The 22,191-nt window shown below is 43.0% G+C and overlaps 1 protein-coding gene across 5 annotated transcripts in view; it reads left to right on the top strand.

Moving 5' to 3' along the window:
• The window catches only part of PIBF1 (progesterone immunomodulatory binding factor 1), a 235,728-nt gene that overhangs the window by 31,621 nt on the left and 181,916 nt on the right, over nucleotides 1–22,191 (top strand). For all 5 annotated transcript variants that reach the window (XR_004966411.1, XM_036301811.1, XM_036301812.1 and 2 more), the window contains exons 7-9: nucleotides 9,931–10,039; nucleotides 10,522–10,703; nucleotides 12,417–12,542. Coding sequence is in view for 4 of the 5 variants with exons in the window: in XM_036301811.1 (XP_036157704.1) it covers nucleotides 9,931–10,039; nucleotides 10,522–10,703; nucleotides 12,417–12,542 (417 nt within the window). In the remaining variant the exon portion in view is untranslated. The remainder of the gene's footprint in view (nucleotides 1–9,930; nucleotides 10,040–10,521; nucleotides 10,704–12,416; nucleotides 12,543–22,191) is intronic.

Raw genomic sequence — 22,191 nt, 5'->3', positions numbered from 1 at the left:
CGGGCGGGTGGCTTGTCCGTCTCCTGGGCTACAGCCAGCCGCAGGCACTGGCTCCTGGACCAAAGGTGGGCGGCTTCTTCTTCTGGCGGCTTCTTCTTCTTCTGTGCTTCCAGGGAGGGCAGTCAGTTATGTGTATATGTGTGTGCATGCAAATATAGGTGTGTACACGTGTGTATGTGGACATCTGCTGGGCAAGTCAAAACTATAGAAGAGTTGCCCCCTATCTCTTGAATCTTCCAGAGATATCCCCCACTTTTTTATTCTATCACTACTGAAGAGTCAGTATTTGCAGCCAGCCAGCCAGTGACTCTCTCAGTGTCTATTTCTGACTTCCTCTTTCCCTGTCTGTCTTCCAACCCCTAATCATATTTCCACCTGGATGCATCATTTTTACTCCCGATATGCTGTATAGAGAAGGAGTCAGGATGCTGTCTTCCCATGAATAGTACTCAGTAACAAACCAATTGCATTTTAGTTGGGCAATGCCCCTACCCACCCTTCAAATCCCTTCCACCATGCATTTCTGTTTCCCTTTTTGTTAGTTGGATTGTTCTGCTGCTCCTTCTCCTCACCCCACCACCCTTGGATCGTAATGTAAAATTCTTTTACCATGTCAAGAAATTATTAAAAATACAGGTACTTAAAAAAAAATATACAGGTATTTCTCCGAACACCGGCGGGGGGGGGGGGGGGCATGCGGCAGGGAAGAGGCGGCTGCTGGTGGCTGCCTCTTCCCTGCCCCGCCCGGCTTCTCCGATCACCGGCCGGGGGGGCCGGCAAAGGCAGCCCCGGTTCTCCAATCACGGCCCTGGAGGCCGCCTTTGCCCTGCCACCTGGCTCTTGCCTGCCGCCTGGGTTTCCAATCACCGTCAGCGGCAGGCGGCTTCTTCCATCCTTCCCCTTTCACCTCCCAGCATTGCGCCTATGTATGCAAATTAACTGCCATCTTTGTTGATGGTTAACTTCCAGCTTTGTTGGCAGTTAATTTGCATATCACCCTGATTAGCCAATGGGAAGCATAGCGAAGGTATGGTCAATTACCATGTTTGTCTATTATTAGATAGGACTAGAGGCCTGGTGCATGAAATTTGTGCACAGGTGCAGTCCCTAGACCTGGCCAGCAATCGAAGTGCGAGTGTCTGGTGTGGAAGGGTGGGTCCCAACTGACCTCTGGGCTCTGGGCAGCACCTGGGCCCCAGGCCCCCGTGCACCCACCTGTGCCTGAGTCACAGCACCCGAGTCCCCACGCAGAGATGCGGTAAGCGCAACTGGACGCCACAGGCTGAGGCTCAGCATGGGCCTCTGGGTTGCCAGCAGTGCCACACGGAAGCCTGGCGGGCAGTGCACTCTCTCCTGGCTGGCCTTGCAGACCGGCTCCTGCATGAACCCATGGGGAGCCAGACCAGCCCCTATGGTCCCAGTGGCTGCGGCCTGGCTCACCCGGAAGAGGCACGAGCCCTGGCGTCCCGGGGGAGAGTAGCAGGGGGAGTGAGAGTGAGCTCGGCGGATACCCTGCATTCTTACCTCACCTCCGTTCCCGTCACCCCCAACCCCTGGTAGCTGGCAAGAGGTCGCAGCACATCGCTGACGCCCGCCATGTTCCGCGCCACCCCCTGGTGATCAGCACACATCATAGCAAGCAGTCGAACTCCTGGTCTCCCAGTTGAATGACCACCCGAAGGGACAATTTGTATATTAGGCTTTTATTATATAGGATACATTTAAATTTCCTCCATATCTTTTCATGGCTTAATAGCCTATTTCCTTATACCATTGAATAATATTCCATTGTCTAGACATCAAACATTTTACTTATCTATTCACCTACTGAAGGACATCTTGGTTGCTTCCAAGTTGTGGCAGTTGTGAAGAAGACTGCTATAAATATCCATGAAACAGATTTTGCATGGATACAGTTTTCATCTCCTTTGGGTAAAAACCAAGGAACACAATCATGTGTTTAGTTTTGTAAGAAACTTCCAGACCGTCTGTCCCAAAGTTGCTATATCATTTTGCATTTCTACGAACAATGAATGAGAATTCCTATTGCTCCACATCTTTGCCAGTATTTGGTGTTATCAGTGTTCTGGATTTTGACCATTCTAATAGGTTTTTAGGGGTTACTCATTGTTATTTTAATTTTCATTTCTCTGATGACATGATTTGGAACATCTTTTCATGTGCTTATTTGCCATGTGTATATCTTCTCTAGTGAGGTGTCTGTCAAGGTCATTGGCCCATTTTTTAATTGGGTTGTTTGTTTTCAGACTGCTGAGTTTTAAGAGTTCTTTGTATATTTTGTATTACAGTTCTTTATCAGATATGTCTTTGGCAAATATTTTCTTCCAGAGTGTGGCTTATCTTTTTATTCTCCTGACATGTACCTTATTTTTCATTGCATTTTAAAAGCATGTCGTTTTGGCAGTTTGATGGGTTTAAATTGTATTTTTGTATCAGTTGTTTTTATTTTGTTTAGAAGTTGCTGCTGTTTTTTTAAAATATAATGTCTTAGAACAGTGGTTCTCAACCTTCCTAATGCCGCGACCCTTTAATACAGTTCCTCATGTTGTGGTGACCCCCAACCATAAAATTATTTTCATTGCTACTTCATAACTGTAATTTTGCCACTGTTATGAATTGTAATGTAAATATTTGATATGCAGGATGTATTTTCATTGTTACAAATTGAACATAATTAAAGCATAGTGATTAATCACAAAAACAATATGTAATTATATATGTGTTTTCCGATGGTCTTAGGGGACCCCTGTGAAAGGGTCATTTGACCCCCAAAGGGGTCGCGACCCACAGGTTGAGAACCGCTGTTTTAGAAGATAGGAACGCAGTAAAATCCCATGTTTGAATTTTTACTTGACTACTTTTATTTTATGAAATCAATGTAAATACTTTATAGTTTTATTTGAAGTTTTTTCAGACAAAAGGCACTCATTCTTTCAGAAAATAATATTTTCTGTGAATATATTTTCCAGTGTATTGCTACTAACTATCTTTGGCACATAATTTGCCTTTTACTGGAATATGCTTTTTCTGTTGTTTGTCCATTAATGAATCACTACTTAGCTATATGTCCCTTAGGCAAATCTCTTATCATTCTAAGCCAAAGTTTTATCATCTCAGAGAAGATGCTAATACAAATATCTGCTAAGAAGATCACCCTAACTGGTTTGGCTCAGTGATAGAGCATCAGCCTGTGGACTCAAGGGTCCCAGGTTTGATTCCGGTCAAGGGCATGTACCTTGGTTGTGGGCATATCCCCAGTAGGGAGTGTCCCGGAGGCAGCTGATCTGATATATTTCTCTCTCATTGATGTTTCCAAATCTCTATCCCTCTCCCTTCCTCTCTGTAAAAAATCAATAAAATATATATTTTAAACTAAAGATCAAATAAAGGAATATTTATGAAAGTATCTACACTAATAAAAGAGAAAAATGGTAATTGGCGTACGGCGCTACCCTTTTCATTGGCTAATCAGGGCTATATGCAAATTAACTGCCAACTAAGATTGGCAGTTAACTGCCAACAAGATGGCGGCTAATTTGCATATGTAGGCACAATGCAGGGAGGTGAAAGGGAAAGCAGGAAGAAGCCCCCTGCCACTGACAGTGATCGGAAACCCAGGGGGGAGCTAAGAGCTGGGGGGCAGGGCAAAGGCAGCCCTGGGGCCATGATCGGAGAATCAGGCGCCTTTGCCGCCCTGGCCAGTGATAGCAGGAAGTAGGGGTGGAGCCAGCGATGGGAGCTGGGCACGGTCGAAGCTGGCAGTCCCGGGAGCTAGGGGTCCCTTGCCTGGGCCTAAAGCAGAGCCCACGATCGCGGGGCCCCCCGCTGCCACTGCGGGTCCCCGCTGCCCGGGCCGGACGCCTAGGCCAGAGGCGTTAGGCCTGGGCAGGGGCGGAGCCTGCAACCGCGGGGAGCTGGGGGTCCCCTGCCCAGGCCGGACACCTCTGCCGGAGGCCTCAGGCCTGGTCAAGGGGCCGATCCGGTGATTGGTGATCGGAGGGTGATGAGGGTCAACTCCTCTGGCCGAGGCCTCAGGCCTGGGCGGGGGCCAGAGCCAGTGATCGGGGGAGATGGGGGCCCCCTGTCCAAGCCTGACACCTCTGGCGGAGGCGTCAGGCCTGGGCAAGGGGCCGATCCTGCGATTGGAGGGTGATGGGGTCAACGCCTGAGGGCTCCCAGTATGTGAGAGGGGGCAGACTGGGCTGAGGGACACTCCCCCACACACACACACACCCAGTGCATGAATTTCGTGCACCGGGCCCCTAGTTTATATATATAAGGAAAGAGAGAGATATTTCTAGTTGTTTACTATTGTATCTACCTGTAGGTAAAATAATTCTTGAAATACAGTAGTCACTCAATGAGTATTTTTTAAATGAATGAATGCTTTATAAATTGTATAGCACCATAAATAAATCTGTAAGGATTTTGGGATATAACATTGATTCTCCTTCTTCTACCATGACTAACATCAGTATGTATTATTATGTAGATATTCTTATGTCAAAATACAGTAAATATTGGGACATGAAATCTGTGAGTGTTATACTCAGTCAGCTCTTGAATAAAGCTGGATTTCAAAAGAATAATTTCAAAATAAAATAGATTATGATGGTAAAATGATACTTTGAGTTGATGTTTTGATATCCTCTCTGCTATTATAAATCTACTAGAGGCCCAATGCACGAAATTTGTGCAAGGGGCTTGGCCCTCGCAGCTGTAGTGGCTTGCTTAGGCCCTCGCAGCCCCAGCTTGGTCCGAAGGTCGTTCGGCTGTCTGTTAAGCATATTACACTTTTATTATTATAGATAGCAATAAAAATAAAATATGGAAAGAGAATATTAAAAAGAATGATAATCAGAATAATCTAGTGGACATGAATGAAGGATAAGTGAACTGCATTGATAATTATTGAAGGTTGATGATGCGAGGGGGAGTCATTATATCATAAATATATGACAGAAATATGATAAATATCTTCATGTGCTAAAAATGGAACAGAAAAACAAGCAAGAGGGCCTCAAACTGTGAATCATTTGGTTCACTCAATAGAAAGAATTAATTTTTAAAAATGTTTTGGTGTAAAAAATCACTTTTATGTTCTTTATAAATTCTCACAGATGTGCAAAAGGAAACAATATGTGGATGTTAATTGCATCATTACTGGAAAGAATTAAAATTCTTTTCAATAGTGGAATGGAAAATAAATTGTGATTTATTTCTAAAATGTAATTCTTTCTAGCAGTTGAAATCATTAAATAAGACCTTAATGTATCTATATGGGTAAATTAAATACAAAGTAATAAATTTTGAAAAACAAAACACATGTGCCTATCTTTTAAAAAAAAAAAAAAAAAACAGTTTCCGCTCTAACCGGTTTGGCTCAGTGAATAGAGCGTCAGCCTGTGGACTGAAGGGTCCCAGGTTCGATTCCAGTCAAGGGCATGTACCTTGGTTGTGGGCACATCCCCAGTGGGGGGTGTGCAGGAGGCAGCTGATCCATGTTTCTAACTCTCTATCCCTCTCCCTTCCTCTCTGTAAAAAATCAATAATATATATGTTTTAAAGCAGTTTCCTATTTTCTGGCATAAAATAATGTTCTCAGGTTTATTTTGTAATTTTATTGCCTCAGCTCTTTCTCTAAGGAGTCCTGGTTCCTTTATTGGGGATTACTATTCAAAAATTAAGATTTGCGTGCTGGTCATTGCTACATTGGTCATTGTTTCTAGGCCCTTTCACTAAGCAGAGACGATGGAGAGGGAATAGGAAGGATGGCTTAATACACTATGGAAAGATCTTACTGATATTTCTAATTCCAATTCAACACCACAGTAGCTAGTTTGAAGGGGCTCTAACTGGTCAAATATTAAATATCAAAATGAATATTAGCAACATTCATTGAATAGAATAAGAATCCCTGAGTACATGCTAATAATGAAGAGGATCTTACAGTTGAGTGCTAAATAATAAATATATATGTGTATTAGAATTACCATTTTCTAGCTTCATAATACTACTATGAAGTATTGGAAGCTAAAACTATTGGGTAAAAGTATGTTAGGGAACAGAATATACAATTTCAAAGTATGTTCCCACAGATTACTTATTCATTGCAAAGGGCAAAAAGGTACCTTTATATTTAGGACTTTGGCAGATACCATCTTGGGCAAATGATCAAAGCTACTATCACCAATCAATGGATAGAGTAACATCATGTGCCTCTTTATGTGATCTACTGAAAACACAGTATCTCTCACTTACATAGTATTCCTGCCCAAAGTGCTTAATGTGAATCTAATCAATGTTGTAAAAGGCAAAGATGGGCTAAGGAACTGGTCAAAGTTAAGGAAACTAAAGGCCGATGGCACCTAAATGGAATGCATGATAATATGTTGGATCCTGGACCAGGGAGAGATTGCCCTAGAGCAGTGGTTCTCAACCTGTGGGTCGCGACCCCTTTGGGGGTCGAATGACCCTTTCACAGGGGTCGCCTAAGACCATTGGAAAACACAGATATAATTACATATTGTTTTTGTGATTAATCACTATGCTTTAATTATGTTCAATTTGTAACAATGAAAATACATCCTGCATATCAGATATTTACATTAAGATTCATAACAGTGGCAAAATTACAGTTATGAAGTAGCAATGAAAATAATTTTATGGTTGGGGGTCACCACAACATGAGGAACTGTATTAAAGGGTCGCGGCATTAGGAAGGTTGAGAACCACTGCCTTAGAGGATATATTTTGGGACAAGTGACAGATTTGAAACTGGATTGTATATTTACATAATTATGTTAGCGCTAAATCTCCTGAATTTGATATGGTATTCTGATTATATAAGATAATATTGTTCATCTTAGGTAATTCAAAGTGAATTATTTAGGGATAAAGGGACTAACATCTGCATTTAACTCTTAAATAGTTGAGGGGGATGCACATGTATGTATTCGTATGTAGATGTATATATTTGTGTTTGTATCACATAGTATTCGTTTGTATATATGTTTATTCATATATATGAACAACAGAGAGAATAAGTGTATATGTTTATTCATATATATGAACAACAGAGAGAGAATAAGTATGACAAATATTTAGTAAATAATACAAAATAAATGACAAAATGTTACCAATTATTGAGTAAAAGTATGTAAAAAACATAGGGTGAGGGTTGTAGGGGGACTGGATAAAAGAAGGTGAAGAGATTAGCCGAAGAACATAATGCATAGCCCATGGACACAAACAACAGTGTCGTGAAGGGGAGGGGGTGTGGTCAAAGGGGGAGAAAATGGGGGACATCTCTAATAGTGTCAACAATAAAAAGAAGTTATCTATAAAGTAATTAAAGCTGTATTTTGTTTTATCATATTAGCGCATTAAGAAAAAAAACAGAAATACTAAATTCATCATTGTATCTAGGGAATGATATAAGAACAGTGAGGAAAATATAGGTAACTTCAAGTTTACTCATAGTGTTCTATCTTTTAAAGAAAACAAAACTTAACTGCCCAGTGGTCGAGCGTTGACCTATGAACCAGGAGGTTGAGGTTCGATTCCCAGTTGGGGCACATGCCCAGGTTTCAGGCTTGACCCCCAGTGTGGGGCTTGCAGGAGGCAGCCAATAATTCTCTCTCATCATTGATGATTCTATCTCTCTCTCTCTCCCTCTCCCTTCCTCTCTGAAATCAACAAAAAATTTTATTTAAAAAAAACTTTAATCCAAATATAGACAGATATTAACTGTTGTCAACTGTGGATAGCAAGTTCATGGGTGTTTTACTATATCATGATTTTATAATTGTGCATAAAAAAAAAAAACATAGCAAAGGAAGCATGCTTAATACCTTGTGACATTTATGTATAAAATCACAAAATACTTAAAGTAATATGTACCAAAATATAATAATGATAGCTATCTCTAGTTAGTGGGTTTATGGATGATTGTTATTTTTTAACTTGTGCTTTGCTCACTTTTCTCAATAAACATAATACTTCATTAACTAGAAGAAAAAAATCTTTCTAAATGAGTTATTGAAAATCGAGTGAAAAATAAAACAATTCTTAATAGCCCTCTTCATGAAAACACCAGGTGGGTAGATGAAATAAAGTGTAAAGGAACTGTTTCTGACTGGAGAAGGTAAGTTAAAAATACAAAATTTATTTCTCTGCTCATTTTTTAAAAATATATTTTTATTGATTAGAGATAGAAACATCAATGATGAGAGAGAATTATTGATCAGCTACCTCCTGCACACCCCCTATTAGAGATTGAGCCTGCAATCTGGGCATGTGCCCTTGGTTGGAATCGAACCTGGGACCCTTTGGTCCACAGGCTAATGCTCTATCCACTGAGTCAAACTGGCTAGGGCTCTGCTCATTTTTTTTAAACCTATTATAGGTGTGGTTCAATTTTTGCTCTTACTGTTGGTGGGAAAGAGGTGGTCTGAATATGAAAATTAAAACCTCTGGGTAATTATAAAGAACACTAAAGGGCCGGTGCTCAAAAATTTGTGCACTTGAGGGGGTCCCTCAGCCTGGCCTGTGCCCTTTCGTAGTCTGGGACCCCTCCGGGATGTCCATCTGCTGGCTTAGGCCCCCGGGTGATCGGGCCTAAGCTGGCAGTCAGACATCCCTCTAGCAGTCCGGGAGCCCTTGGGGGATAGCCACTTGCCAGCGGGAAGCAGCCACTAACCCAGGCTTGCCAGGCACCCCAGCAGAACCCCCCTCCCTGAAGGGGGTGTGGCCAACCTGAAAACGGCCCTCAGCCCCTCACCCAGGCTGGCCAGGCACTCCAGTGGGACCCCCTCCCTGATCCAGGATACCCTTCAGGGTAAACCAACCAGCCCCCACCCATGCACCAGGCATATAATAAAAGAGTAATATGCAAATTGACCCTAACAGCAGAACGACTGGGAATGACTGGTCACTGTGACACACACTGACCACCAGGGGGCAGACGCTCAATGCAGGAGCTGCCCCCTAGTGGTCAGTGAGCTCCCATGGGGGAGCTCTGCTCAGCCACAAACCAGGCTGATGGCTGCCAGCACAGCAGTGATGGCAGGAGCCTCTCCTGCCTCCTCAGCAGTCCTAAGGATGTCCGACTGCAGCTTAGGCCTGGTCCCTGCTGACAAGTGGACATCTCCTGAGGGCTCCTGGGCTGCCAGAGGGATGTCTGACTACCAGCTTAGGCCCAATCCCCCGGGAAGCAGGCCTAAGCCAGCAGGTCAGCTTCCCCCGAGGGGTCCCAGACTGCGAGAGGGCACAGGCCAGGCTGAGGGACCCCCTCAAGTGCACAAATTTTTGTGCACCGGGCCTCTAGTCCTATCTAATAAAAGGGTAATATGCAAATTAACCATCACTCCATCACAAAATGGCGGCGTCCACAGCTGCAAGATGGTGGTGCCTAGTCTCCTCAGCCCAGCCGCTGGAGTGTCTGGTCCTGTCAGCCCTATTGGGGGGAGCGGCGGCCAAGCAGCATGGTTGGATCTGCCCCCTCAGGCAGATCCAGCCTTGCCACTCAGCCGCCACTGGAGTGTCTGGTCCTGTCAGCCCTGCCTGCCCCTCGCTGAGAGCAGACACCAGGGCCCTGCTTGCCCCTGGCCACAGCGGTGAGCCAGAGAGCGGACAGAAGGGCCCCCGCAGAGAGCAGACAGCAGGGCCCTGCTTGTCCCCGGCCGTGGCGGTGAGCCAGAGAGCAGACAGCAGGCAGGTCTGCAGAGAGCAAAGAACCATGGGGAGCGGGCCTAAGCTCTCAGTAGGACATTCTCTGAGGGCTCCCCGATTGGAGAGGGTGCAGATCTCACTGAGGGACGCCCCCTGTGCACGAATTTCTTGCACCAGGCGTCTAGTATTCATTATAAAAGGTGATGTAAAATTTATATGTGTATTTGAATTTTTCAGTGAACGTGATGCACTTGAACAGGAAGTAATTGAAATAAAGAGAAAACATGAAATACTTGAAGCCTCTCATATAATTCAAGCTAAAGAAAGAAGTGAATTATCAAAAGAGGTAAGCTTGTAGAGTCATTTGTATTTATTGTACAGTGATGGGGCATAGGGCAGAATTGTGGGAGGGACATTTTTCCTTTTTGATTTAGTTGCCAGAAAGAAGGGACTTTAGTAGCTGTGTTTGGATGAAAAATGGCAAGGCAAGAATTAGTCCTTTTTATGTGATTAGTGAAAGCACAAATGAGTGAAAATAACAGTAAACGTTGAAAAGCAAGACGTTGCTCTGAACCAAGGGTGGGCAAACTTTTTGACTCGAGGGCCACAATGGGTTCTTAAACTGGACCGGAGGGCTCGAACAAAAGCATGGATGGAATGTTTGTGTGAACTAATATAAATTCAAAGTAAACATCATTACGTAAGAGGGTACGGTCTTTTTTTTTTTTTTTTTTTAGTTTTATTCATTTCAAACGGGCCGGATCCGGCCCGAGGGCCGTAGTTTGCCCACGGCTGCTCTGAACACTGTCTGTCTCTACGTATGTGTAGGTAGCCACCTTGCAGCAAACTGTTACTTTACTGCAGAAGGATAAAGAATATCTCAACCGCCAAAACATGGAGCTCAGTGTTCGCTGTGCCCATGAAGAGGACCGCCTTGAAAGACTTCAAGCTCAACTCGAAGAAACCAAAAAAGCAAGAGAAGAGATGTATGAAAAATATGTAACATCCAGGCAAGATTTACATTACTTCACATATAAATAGATATAAAGTAACACCAGCTTCTTGGAGGGAACTCTTGCCTTAGGGAAGAATAGTGATCTTTTTTAAGGTCTATAGGATGATGTTAAGATAATAGTTCATTTTGTATCCTTATAAGATGTTCTCTATTCTGATTTTTTTTCTTAAGACATTTTGGCTTTTTCAACAACCAAATTTCTTTTATGTAGGGGTGTATACATATACTGTAGCCATTTTTATTTAATTTTTTACAACATAACCTTTCTGATTCCCTATGACTAAGATATCTATATAAGTATTTTTGAAAGAAAGCACATAAGTATCTCTACCGAGGTATCTTTTTGAAGAAAATCTAACTAAGCTGACCTTTCCTAACTGAAACAAATAGAAGAAAGAGAAGACAGCACTGCATACTGTTTGAAGATACAGGCTCTGGATTCAGACCCCCTGTATTTCAATTCTGTCCTCTCTCTTCAACTAGATGTACAAGCTATTAGAGTTCCCTTTGTATCAATAGCCCTTATAATCCTTGAGTTATTTGTTTTTAGCACATCAAAAACTAAAATAATTCTCCATTTTATCCTTTAAGACTTCACACATTCATACCTTTTCCCCTAGCCCAGTGGTTCTCAACCTTCCAGCCCTTTAAATACAGTTCCTCATGTTGTGACCCAACCATAAAATTATTTTCGTTGCTACTTCATAACTGTAATGTTGCTACTGTTATGAATCGTAATGTAAATATCTGATATGCAGGATGGTCTTAGGCGACCCCTGTGAAAGGGTCGTTTGACCGCCAAAGGGGTCGCAACCCACAGGTTGAGAACTGCTGCCCTAGCCTGTACTATTTTTCATGTGTGTGCTCCTGCTAATCTCCTGTGTAATGCTTTGTGACTTTGCTAAGAGATCACAGTGGCTATAGTTGTGCTTTGAAGGAAAAGTTTTCTAAAGAGTCAGAGTCATTTTGTTTGTATGTTTTTTTAATACAGGGTGGGGCAAAAGTAGATTTACAGTTCTTATGGAAAATAATATAATAATAAATAATTCAGCAATAAACTGTGCTTCACAACTGTAAACCTACTTTTGCCCCACACTGTTATTTATTTGTCTGTCAGCCTGTACCATGCCAGTTTATATTTCTAAATGAAGGACATTCCATATGCGTCCATTTTCAAATCTCTAGCCATGCACATTAAAAACTATTAGTAAAATACTCTTTAAGATGAATAATTATTCAAAATGAGATAACTAACATTTTATGTAGTAACTAATCCTTAAAGACAAAATGTTTAAAAGGAAATCTTAGATGGAACTAGTTGAAACAATATTTTTAGGAATTACAAAACTTTATATGTGACAGCTATGTTTTTCAAGCAACATTATATTTAGACCATATTTGACTTATTAAAATCTTACATGAAGGGTAAATACCTATTTCTATATATATATATAAAATTGATTTCAGAGAGGAAGGAAGAGGGAGAGAGGAAACATCAGTGATGAGAGAGAATCATTGATCGGCTGCCTCCTGCACGCCCCCTACTGGGGATCGAGCCCCCAACCCAAGCATGTGCCCTTGACTGGAATCAAACCTGGGACCCTTCAGTCTGCAGGCCGGCACTCTATCCACTGAGCCAAACCAGCTAGGGCAATACCTGTTTCTTTTACAAAAGTAAATTCATGGATATTCCTTTGATTTCTTGCAGAGACCATTATAAAGCCGAATATGAAAATAAACTACATGATGAACTAGAACAAATTAAATTGAAAACGAATCAAGAAATTGATCAACTTCGAAATGCCTCTAAAGAAATGTATGAACGGGAAAACAGGTAAAAAAAAAAAGTAGGAAATTTCTGTGACATTTTTTTCTCTTTATTTGAAACTTATAGATTTATTGAAATTAAGCTTTTATTTCTATGACATAATGTCTTTTTAAATGCATTAATAAAGTATAAGTATAAATATATTGGAACATTAAAGTTCTAAGAGCTTTGATAACTAGTTTAGAACATGATTTATCAGACCTTAGGCCTCCTTACTCTGGTATTCCCTTTATCCCTTTATTACCCTGGTAACTTTTCTTTTTGCCCTTCCCTCAGTTCAGATTGAGGACAGGAAAGAAAGGAAATTAGAGCATACTAACAGATGCTAGTAGTTCTTCTTATAACCATGCCTAAAATCTTCAGGAACTATTAAAAAACTAGAATAATAATATGAAATATTGCATATGCCTCATTTAACTACTAGTCCTGAAAGACATCATCCTAATATATAAAAACCCAGGGTCCGTAACGTCCAAAATGACTGAAGGCTCAACCGACTAGAAGTCAGTCCTGCAGTCAGTGCTGGGTTGCCGTGGCGACCCAGCACTGACTGCTGAGAGGGCTGTGGATCAGGCCCGGAGAGAGGCCTGGAGAGAGAAGCAGGGTCTGATCCGTAGCCTCCATGGCAGCTGTTGATAAGCCCTTGTCTCTCTCTCTCTCTCCGAGCCTGGCCAACAGCTGTGCCACTCTTTCTCTCCGGACCTCCGTGGGGGCTGCTGATCAGCTCCACCTCTCTGATCAGGCCCAGAGATAGGCCCGGAGACTGACTGGCACAGAAACCAACCAATCAGAACCAAATCTGGGTGAAGTGTGAGGAGCCAGTGGCTGCCTAGGAGGTGGAGTTTTTGGTGCTGACTGGCATAGAAACCGACCAATCAGAACCTAATCTGGGTGAACTGTGAAGGCAGAACCTAAGGAGGGGGCTGAGGAGGGGTTTTAAGGGCAACAAGCTGTTTGAGGTAAGGTGTAAGAAAGCGGTTCAGTTTTTTAATGACCGGTTTGGCAGTATAGTGCATATGGCTGGCTATCGGTCCAGATATAGGGATTATGTATTTTTGTCTGCCAAGAGCATTTCCTCCTGCTGAAAAAGGCATCACCATACCCCCACCCCCATTTAAGTAACCTATCCGATATAATCTATCTATACTACTAAAAGGGTAATATGCTAATTAGACCAGGTCAACCGGCCATCTTCCAGATGTTCGACTTCCTTCTGGAAAAAGCCATGGTGGTGGGGGCTGAGGCAGAGGCAGTTAGGGGCGATCAGGCCGGCAAGAGAGGTCAGTTGGGGAAGAGATCAGGCCGGCAGGGGAGGGCAGTTACGGGTGATCAGGCAGGCAGGCAGAGGCAGTTAGGGGCAATCAGGCAGGCAGGCAGAGAGGTTAGGGGCGATCAGGCAGGCAGGCAGTGGGGTTAGGGGCAATCAGGCAGGCAGAGGCAGTTAGAGGCGATCAGGTAGGCAGGCAGAGGGGTTAGGGGGAACCAGGCCTGCAGGGGAGGGCAGTTGGCAACCAGGCTGGCAGGGGAGGGCAGTTGGGGGCCATCAGGCAGGCAGGGGAGGGCAGTTGGGGGTGATTGGGCTGGCAGGGGAGGGCATTTGGGGGCGATTGGGCCCACAGGGGAGGGCAGTTGGGGGTGATCAGGCTGGCAGGGAAGCAGTTAGGCATCAATCAGGCCAGCAGGGGAGCGGTTAGGGGGCAATCAGGCTGGCAGGCAGAAGTGGTTAGGAGCAATCAGGCAGGCAGGCAGGCAGGCGAGTGGTTAGGAGCCAGCAGTCCTGGACAGTGAGAGGGGGTCCCCAATTGGAAAGGGTGCAGGCTGGGCTGAGGGAACCACCCCAACCCTCATGTACAAATTTTGTGCACCAGGCCACTAATATAAAATAATCTTGAAGAAGGATTTTTATTCATCAGTTACTTTCAGATCAGTATACAGTAGGTTCCTTAGTGATTGGCAGTATTAGGAGAAAATAAATGCTTCTTATTTCAATGACAGTTGTTGTTACATACCATCATTATAGTTCATATGGCTTTTGAAAGTTTATATTATAGTGGGAAAATTATTTTGAAATTGACTTAATTGTTATACTAGTTTATCAGCACAATGTGAGTGTATGATATTTTGATCTTTGCCAACAAGCAAGACTTTAAATCAGACTAAGGTTGATGTTAGGAAAGTTTACATTCAAGCTCTCAGAGCAACACATTTATTTACTTAGCAATATTTATTGAGACCCACCATATGCCAGGTACATGCTAGATACCATAGATTCAGTGGTGGCTCTGCCTTCACAAAGCTGGTCATCTAATGCCGGAGTAAGACAAATAAAGAAAAAAGTGATGAGTACGATGATTATGGAGAAAACAGCAGGATATGCAGGATGAGACCACATGCATTTAAGGTGTATCTAACCTGGCCTTGGCAGGAATGGGGAAGACTTTGTGGAGGGAGAAATACCAGGCTAACGCCTACATGAAGACAAGAAGAGTAAGACTGTACAGGGAAGGAAATTGGGGAGATGAATGTATAGCATGTATAAAAACCTGGAGGCAAGACAAACATGAAACTCTTTGAGCAAACAATATAATTCAGTAGGGCTAAAACATAGAATGAGAAGCAGGGAGTTTCAAGTGATGAAATAGGAGAGGGAACCAGTGGGGAACTACTGAGAAATTTTAAGAATATATGTGATATGATCTGATTTCATATTAAAAGATCATTCTGTAATGTGGAGAATAGACTGGTGTTATATAAGGATATAGACAGAGAGGTCACTTTTAGTGGTGGTTTTCATTATCAAGATGAGAAATGATAACAGAATTGGATTAGTAGCAGCAAGGATGGAGAGAAATGGGCCACATTGGAAAAATGTTTAGGAGGTGGAACTAACAAAATTCAGTGTCTGGCTTGGATTGGAGAGTGATAAGAAGTTAAGGTTATCACCCGGTTTCTTGCTTGCTTGCTTCCTTTTTTAAATTATTTTTATTATTATTTACTTTTTATCATTTAAAGTATTACAAATAGTAGTATATATGTTATATATGTCTCCTTTTTCCCCCATTGACGTCCCCCCAGCCTCACCTACCCCTCAGCACATGCCTCACCCCCCACCCCCAGTGTCTGTGTGAATTGGTTACACTTAATATGCATGCATACAAGTCCTTCAGTTGATCTCTTACCCCCCCCCCCAACCCTCCCCTGCCTTCCTGTTGTAGTTTGACAATCTGTTCGATGCTTCTTTGTCTCTGTATCTGTTTTTGTTCACCAGTTTATGATGTTCTTTGTATTCTACAAATGAGTGAGATCATGTGATATTTATCTTTCTCTGACTGGCATATTTTGCTTAGCATAATGCCCTCCAGTTCCTTTCTTATATTTATACTAGAAGCCTGGTGCAAAAAATTCATGCATGGGGGTGGTGTCCCTCAGCCCAGCCTGCATCCTCTCCAATCTGGGACCCCTTGCTCCTTACCGCCCACCTGCTTGCTGCTCCTTAGCACTGCCACGGAAGTGGGAGAGGCTCCTGCCACCACCACTGCATTCGCCAGCCATGAGCCCAGCTTCTGGCTGAGTGGCTCTCCCCTTGTGGGAGCGGACTGACCACCAGGGGGCAGCTCCTGCATTGATCATCTGCCCTCTGGTGGTCAGTACACATCATAGTGACCAGTAGTTCTGGTTGTTCTGCCATAACAGTCACTTAGGCTTTTATTATATAGACTAGAGGCCCGGTACACAAAAATTTGTGCACTCAGGGGGAGCGGGGGTCCCTCAGCCCGGCCTGTGCCCTCTCGCAGTCGGGGACCCCTCGGGAGATAATGACCTGCTGGCTTAGGCCTGCTCCCAGGTGGCAGAGGGCAGGCCCAATCCCTAGGTGCAGCCCCTGGTCAGGCTCAGAGCAGGGCCGTTTGGGGAGTTGGGGCGCTGCCCCCTGTCATGCACAGAGCAGGGCGGATTGGGAGGTTGCGATGCCACCCTCTGTCACGCTCAGGGTAGGGCCGATTGGGGGGTTGGGGCACCGCCCCCTGTCACACTCAAGGCAGGGTCGATGGGGAGGTTGCAGCGCCACCCTGTCACGCACAGAGCAGGGCTGATCAGGGGGTTGGGGAGCTCCCCCCTGTCACGTACAGAGCAGGGCCGATCAGGGGGTTGGGGAGCTCCCCCTGTCACGCACAGAGTAGGGCCGATAGGGGAGTTGGGGCACTGCCCCCTGTCACACACAGAGCAGGGCGGATCAGGGGGTTGGGAAGCTCCCCCCTATCAGGCACAGAGCAGGGCCAATCAGGGGGTTGGGGCGCCTTCCCCTGTCACAAACAGAGCAGGGTGGATAGGGATGTTGTGGCCCCGCCCCCTGTCACACACAGAGCCGCAGGGCGATCAGGGGGTTTGGGCGCTGCCCCCAGTCACGCTGATCCCAGTCCCGGGAGGCCTCGCTGCTCCGCTGATCCCGGTGCTGGGTGGCATATTACCCTTTTACTATATAGGACAGAGGCCTGGTGCAGGTGGGGGCCGGCTGGTTTGCCCTGAAGGGTGTCCTGGATCAGGGTGGGGGTCCCGCTTGGGTGCCTGGCCAGTCTGGGTGAGGGGCTGAGGGCTATTTTCAGGCTGGCGGGTGACTGAAGCTCCCAACCACTCCTTTTTTTCTTTTTCTTTTTATTCTGGGCCAGCTTTAGCTTTGGGTTCTATAATCGAAACACTGTTTCAACTCTAGCTCTGAGATCCTAACTGGCTGAAAGCAGGTTTCTGGGGTTTTGTTTAGCTTCTATATTTGTAACAATGTTTCAAACTGCAAGCTCAGAGGCCGGCAGCAGCAGGCGGGGAATGTTGGAGTCCTCCCTCACTGAAGCAAACAAGCCTCATGTTCGCCTCAAGCTGCCTGGCTGCCAGCCGCCATCTTGGCTGGCAGTTAATTTGCATATCACCCTGATTAGTCAATGGGAAGGGTAGCGGAGGTACGGCTAATTACCATGTTTCTCTTTTATTAGATAAGATAGGCTTTTATTGACCAACTTACTAACCTTAAAATTTATGTAATTATTTCGATGATAACATGCATAATTATTTCCAAACAATCCACATAAACTTTGATATGTAATCATTTTGAGAATTTTCTGATTTCTTAGTTTTTGTTCTTTTTTTTTAAATTCTTTTCTTTATTGATAAAGGTATTACATATGTGTCCTTATCCCCCATTGCCCCCCCAACCCCCACTCATGCCCTCACTCCCCAGGTGTCTGTGTCCATTGGTTAGGCTTATCTGCATGCATACAAGTCCTTTGGTTAATCTCTCTCCCTTACCCCCACCCTTCCCTGCCTTCCCTCCGAGGTTTGACAGTCTGATCGATACTTCTCTGTCTCTGGATCTGTTTTTGTTCATCAGTTTATGTTGTTCATTATATTCCATAAATGAGTGAGATCATGTGATATTTATCTTTCTCTGACTGGCTTATTTCACTTAGCACAGCAGTTCTTAACCTTTGGGGCACGACCCCTTTGGCGGTCGAACGACACTTTCACAGGGGTTGCCTAAGACCATCCTGCATATCAGATATTTACATTACGATTCATAACAGTAGCAACATTACAGTTATGAAGTAGCAACGAAAATAATTTATTGTTGGGTCACAACATGAGGAACTCTATTTAAAGGGCCAGAAGGTTGAGAACCACTGGCTTAGCATAATGCTCTCCAGTTCCATCCATGCTGTTGCAAATGGTAAGAATTCCTTCTTTTTTAGTTTTTGTTGGTTTTTAAAAATCCTTTAAAATGCATCCCATGGTGATACAAGTTTAGAAAAATTAACCCCTGTTCTCTAAGATAATTGGTAGAGGTAGTTGTGAAATAGCTGACAGAACCATTTCTGGAAGCTGGGAGGTTTCTCTTTCCCCACTGTTTTGACTCCATATCTACATCTAAATGGTCACCACCCAGTCAGGAGGTTGCTGGGACTGGGGCTGCTGTCCTGGAAACCCTAGTCAGCCACAGGAACCAGTGACCCATGGATTTCATAAAAACTACTATAGACGGTTGCCACCAGGTGGGGCTAAACTATAACCTGGTCCAAATGGCTTTGAATTGCACAGGGACTCCTAGCCAGCTATAAGCTCACCTTTATCATTTTATTAATGCCACAATAATCCAACCCACTATTTTATGTAACTGAATCTTTTTGAATCAATTTTTTATCATTTTGGCAGGATTTAACTATAGTTAGATTTTAGGTCTCACCAGTCTTTTACAAGGTTAAAATAAATTGTAAATTATTCCTTTTGAAATCTTACAACTTACAAATCATTAAGGAAAGGATCTTAGTATTCCTTGTTTATAAAACATAAGATTTAGAAAACACAGTTTATGCATTTAGATACTTTCATGTCTGGACAAATTAATTACTTGCTTTGGACTTCGATGTATAATTGTGTCAATTGTCTTTTCTCAAAGTGTGCTATTACAATATGAATTAAATGCATGAAATATTTACCTTGCATATTTATACTTAATCTCTCCCCCAATAAATATCTTTAGAAGAAAGTTAAATGATGAGATTAGAGCACTATGTTTTGCCTTTGGTTTGCTATCTATACATTGAGGGATATTAAGAGAGAGCCTTTCATTTTATCTTACATGTTGAAAGGAAAGATAAAATTCATGCCATCCAATCTTGGTATTTGCCCCTGCAGTCGATCATACTTATGAAATTAGGGGATTGAGAGGGAAGAGGAGGAAAGTAGAAGAGATAAAAACTTAGAGAGGGCAGAGATAAGCCAAGAAAAAACTTGGGTATTTGTGTATGGCAAATATACTATACAGTAGTCCTCTCTTATCCAAAGGGAATATGTTCCATGACCTCCAGGATCTACTGAAACCGTGAATAGTACCAAACCCTATATATACATGGTTTTTTTCTATACATACATATATTTTCACTTAAAGGAAGCATTTTACAGCTTTTCTTTGGTATATTCAAATTGCCAGCATCACTACTCTTGTGCTTTGAGGCCATGAGTCAGTAAAATAAGGGTTACTTGAACACAAGCACTGTTATACTATAACAGTGAATCTGATAACCAAGAGGGCTAGTAAGTGACTAATGGGCAGGGAGCATAGCTGGTGTCAATACACTGGACAAAGGGATGATTTACATCCCTGGCCACATGGAGAAAGACAGCATGAGATTTCATTTTGCTACTCAGAGTGGCATGCAATTAATTTATGAACAGTTTATTTCTGAAATTTTTCATTTAGTATTTTCAGACCATGGTTGACTGTGAATAACTGAACCATGGATAAGGAAGGACTGCTGTCATTGAGATTATAGTGTGTATGTATGCTTTGGCTCAATCTGTGAATTAGATTTCTTGTCTTTTTCTGTACGTTATAGTTGATTTAAAATGTCAGTTTGAAGCTGTGGGAAAAAATGAGTGAAAGTCACTCTGGTGGTGAGATATATTATATCAATAACTTCTTGCTTAATTGGTATTATATAATGAGAACATACAGACCCTCTTACATATTTGGAGGGAAATAATTATTCCTTGAATGGGAGTATATTATTGAAAGAGATTTGGAGCAAAAGATTAAACTTAAATTCTGGCTCTACCACCTACTAGCTGAATGAATATATCACTTAATATCCCTGAAGTTTAATTTCCTCTTATATGAAACTAGAGGCCTGGTGCATGAATTAATGTGTGTGGGGGGGAAGGGATCCTCAGCCTGGCCTGCACCCTCTTGGAATCCGAGACCCTTCAGGGGATGTAGTAGTTCACCAAGCGGCAGGCGGCCAGGGAGGAGCCCACGCCAGGGCCAGGACTGGGCACTGCGCTGCTCGTGCTCATCCCAGCCCGGTGCACCTGCTGCTGCTGCTCGGTAGTGCTGCTGTGGAGTTGGGAGAGGCGACCACTGCCGCAGCTACACTCTCCAGCCATGACCCCGGCTTCTGGCTGAGCAGCGCTCCCCCTGTGGGAGTGCACTGAATTTTTCATTTAGTATTTTCAGACCATGGTTGACTGTGAGTAACTGAACCATGGATAAGGAAGGACTGCTGTCATTGAGATTATAGTGTGTCCTCTGGTGGTCAGTGCGTGTCATAGCGACTGGTCGACCAGTCGTTCTGGTTGTTCCGGTCATAACGATTGCTTAGGCTTTTATATATATACTAGAAGCCCAGTGCATGAAATTTGTGCATGGGTTGGGGGGGTCCCTCAGCCCAACCTGCAATGACACCAGTGTCCCTCGCCCTGGCCTCCGGCCCAAGGCACCTCCCCTCCTGCCGCGCGGCCAGGGTGCAGACACTGGGCTTGCATTGCTGGGGCAACGCTGCCAGCGTCCCGCCCCGGCCACTATGGGCGCCACCATCTTTGTTGTAGAGTGATGGTTAATTTGCATATTACTCTTTCATTAGCTTGGATTAGAGGTCAAATGCACAAAATTCGTGCAAGGGGCTCAGCCTGTGCTACTGCCACAACCGCCTCTGCTTTAGCCCTCCCTACCCCTCCAACCCCCCCACAGCTTTGTCCGGAAGGACATCCAGTCTAATTAGCATATTACACTTTTATTATTATAGATATAGATGAGCTAATAATATTATTTCACAGGGTGACCTATAAGGTCTAAATGAGATGTGAAAAGTACATTTTACATTATAAAGCTATATATAAATGGTAGTTGTTTTGATACTTTTTGCCTATGTGCAATACTTAAAAATTCTTTCATAATTATGTTGACAATTCAACTAAAATGAGAATTATAAAGGCCAACTTATAGCATTATGGAACTAGTTATCATCATTAGGAGGTACTATTACAAGATATATATTTATTCTTAAGTATTGCTCTCCACAGCATTTAAATCATTTTTAATGACACAGCATAGACATAGAGGGTCTGCATGCCATTTTTTAAATCTAAAATTCTGCGTAAAATATCCAACTATCTGTTCCTAATGAATATTGTGAGATAATAAAGTAAGGGGAGATAAATTCAGCTGATTATTTAAGTTTTTCCAGAAAGTAAAACTACCTTTACCTAAGGTAGCCTTATTGTTGTAAACACAGTTAGAACTATTCTCATAGTGATGCTGTAAAAATGGTAATGATGAATTTGTTAGAGGTATTCATTATGTTTTTGATGTTGCACAGAATATGAAAATTCACATTGTTCTACAATTATTTGTAAGGGGGAGAAGCAGTAAGGAAAAGGAGATAGAAAATATGCTTTTAAGTGTAACTGGTATTGCTTTAGTGATTTTTATTTTCCACCATTTCAATAGAAACCATCTTGATCACAATTTATCATTGTACTCAAAAGAAACTTTAGTGGCATAAGCATGAAATTTGTGTAGAATCTGGGAGTGATAGTAAACACCTTTGATTCATAAATCTCAGTTTATTTACAAAGGTTAGTTTAGTATAAGTAATTACAATAGGTGAATTGGAACTCTAGTGTACAGAAGCTCCATTCATCATTTAAAAAGTATATGTCCTCATTAGTGCTTACACAAACTTCTTTCATTCATGTCTTACCAGATACCTTTATAATTTTTAATGGAAAACTTAAGAATATTATACTTTGTCTTTTCAGTTAGACTGTTCTGAAAGTGTAACTCTTTCAATATCTTAAGTTGTCAAGTAATTGTAAATCAAACTTTGTTGGCTAT

The sequence above is a fragment of the Myotis myotis genome, unplaced genomic scaffold, assembly GCF_014108235.1.
Source record: "Myotis myotis isolate mMyoMyo1 unplaced genomic scaffold, mMyoMyo1.p scaffold_m19_p_3, whole genome shotgun sequence".
Taxonomy (NCBI): domain Eukaryota; kingdom Metazoa; phylum Chordata; class Mammalia; order Chiroptera; family Vespertilionidae; genus Myotis; species Myotis myotis.
Note: the sequence above shows the minus strand (reverse complement) of the source record. Positions and strands in the feature narration are given on the sequence as shown.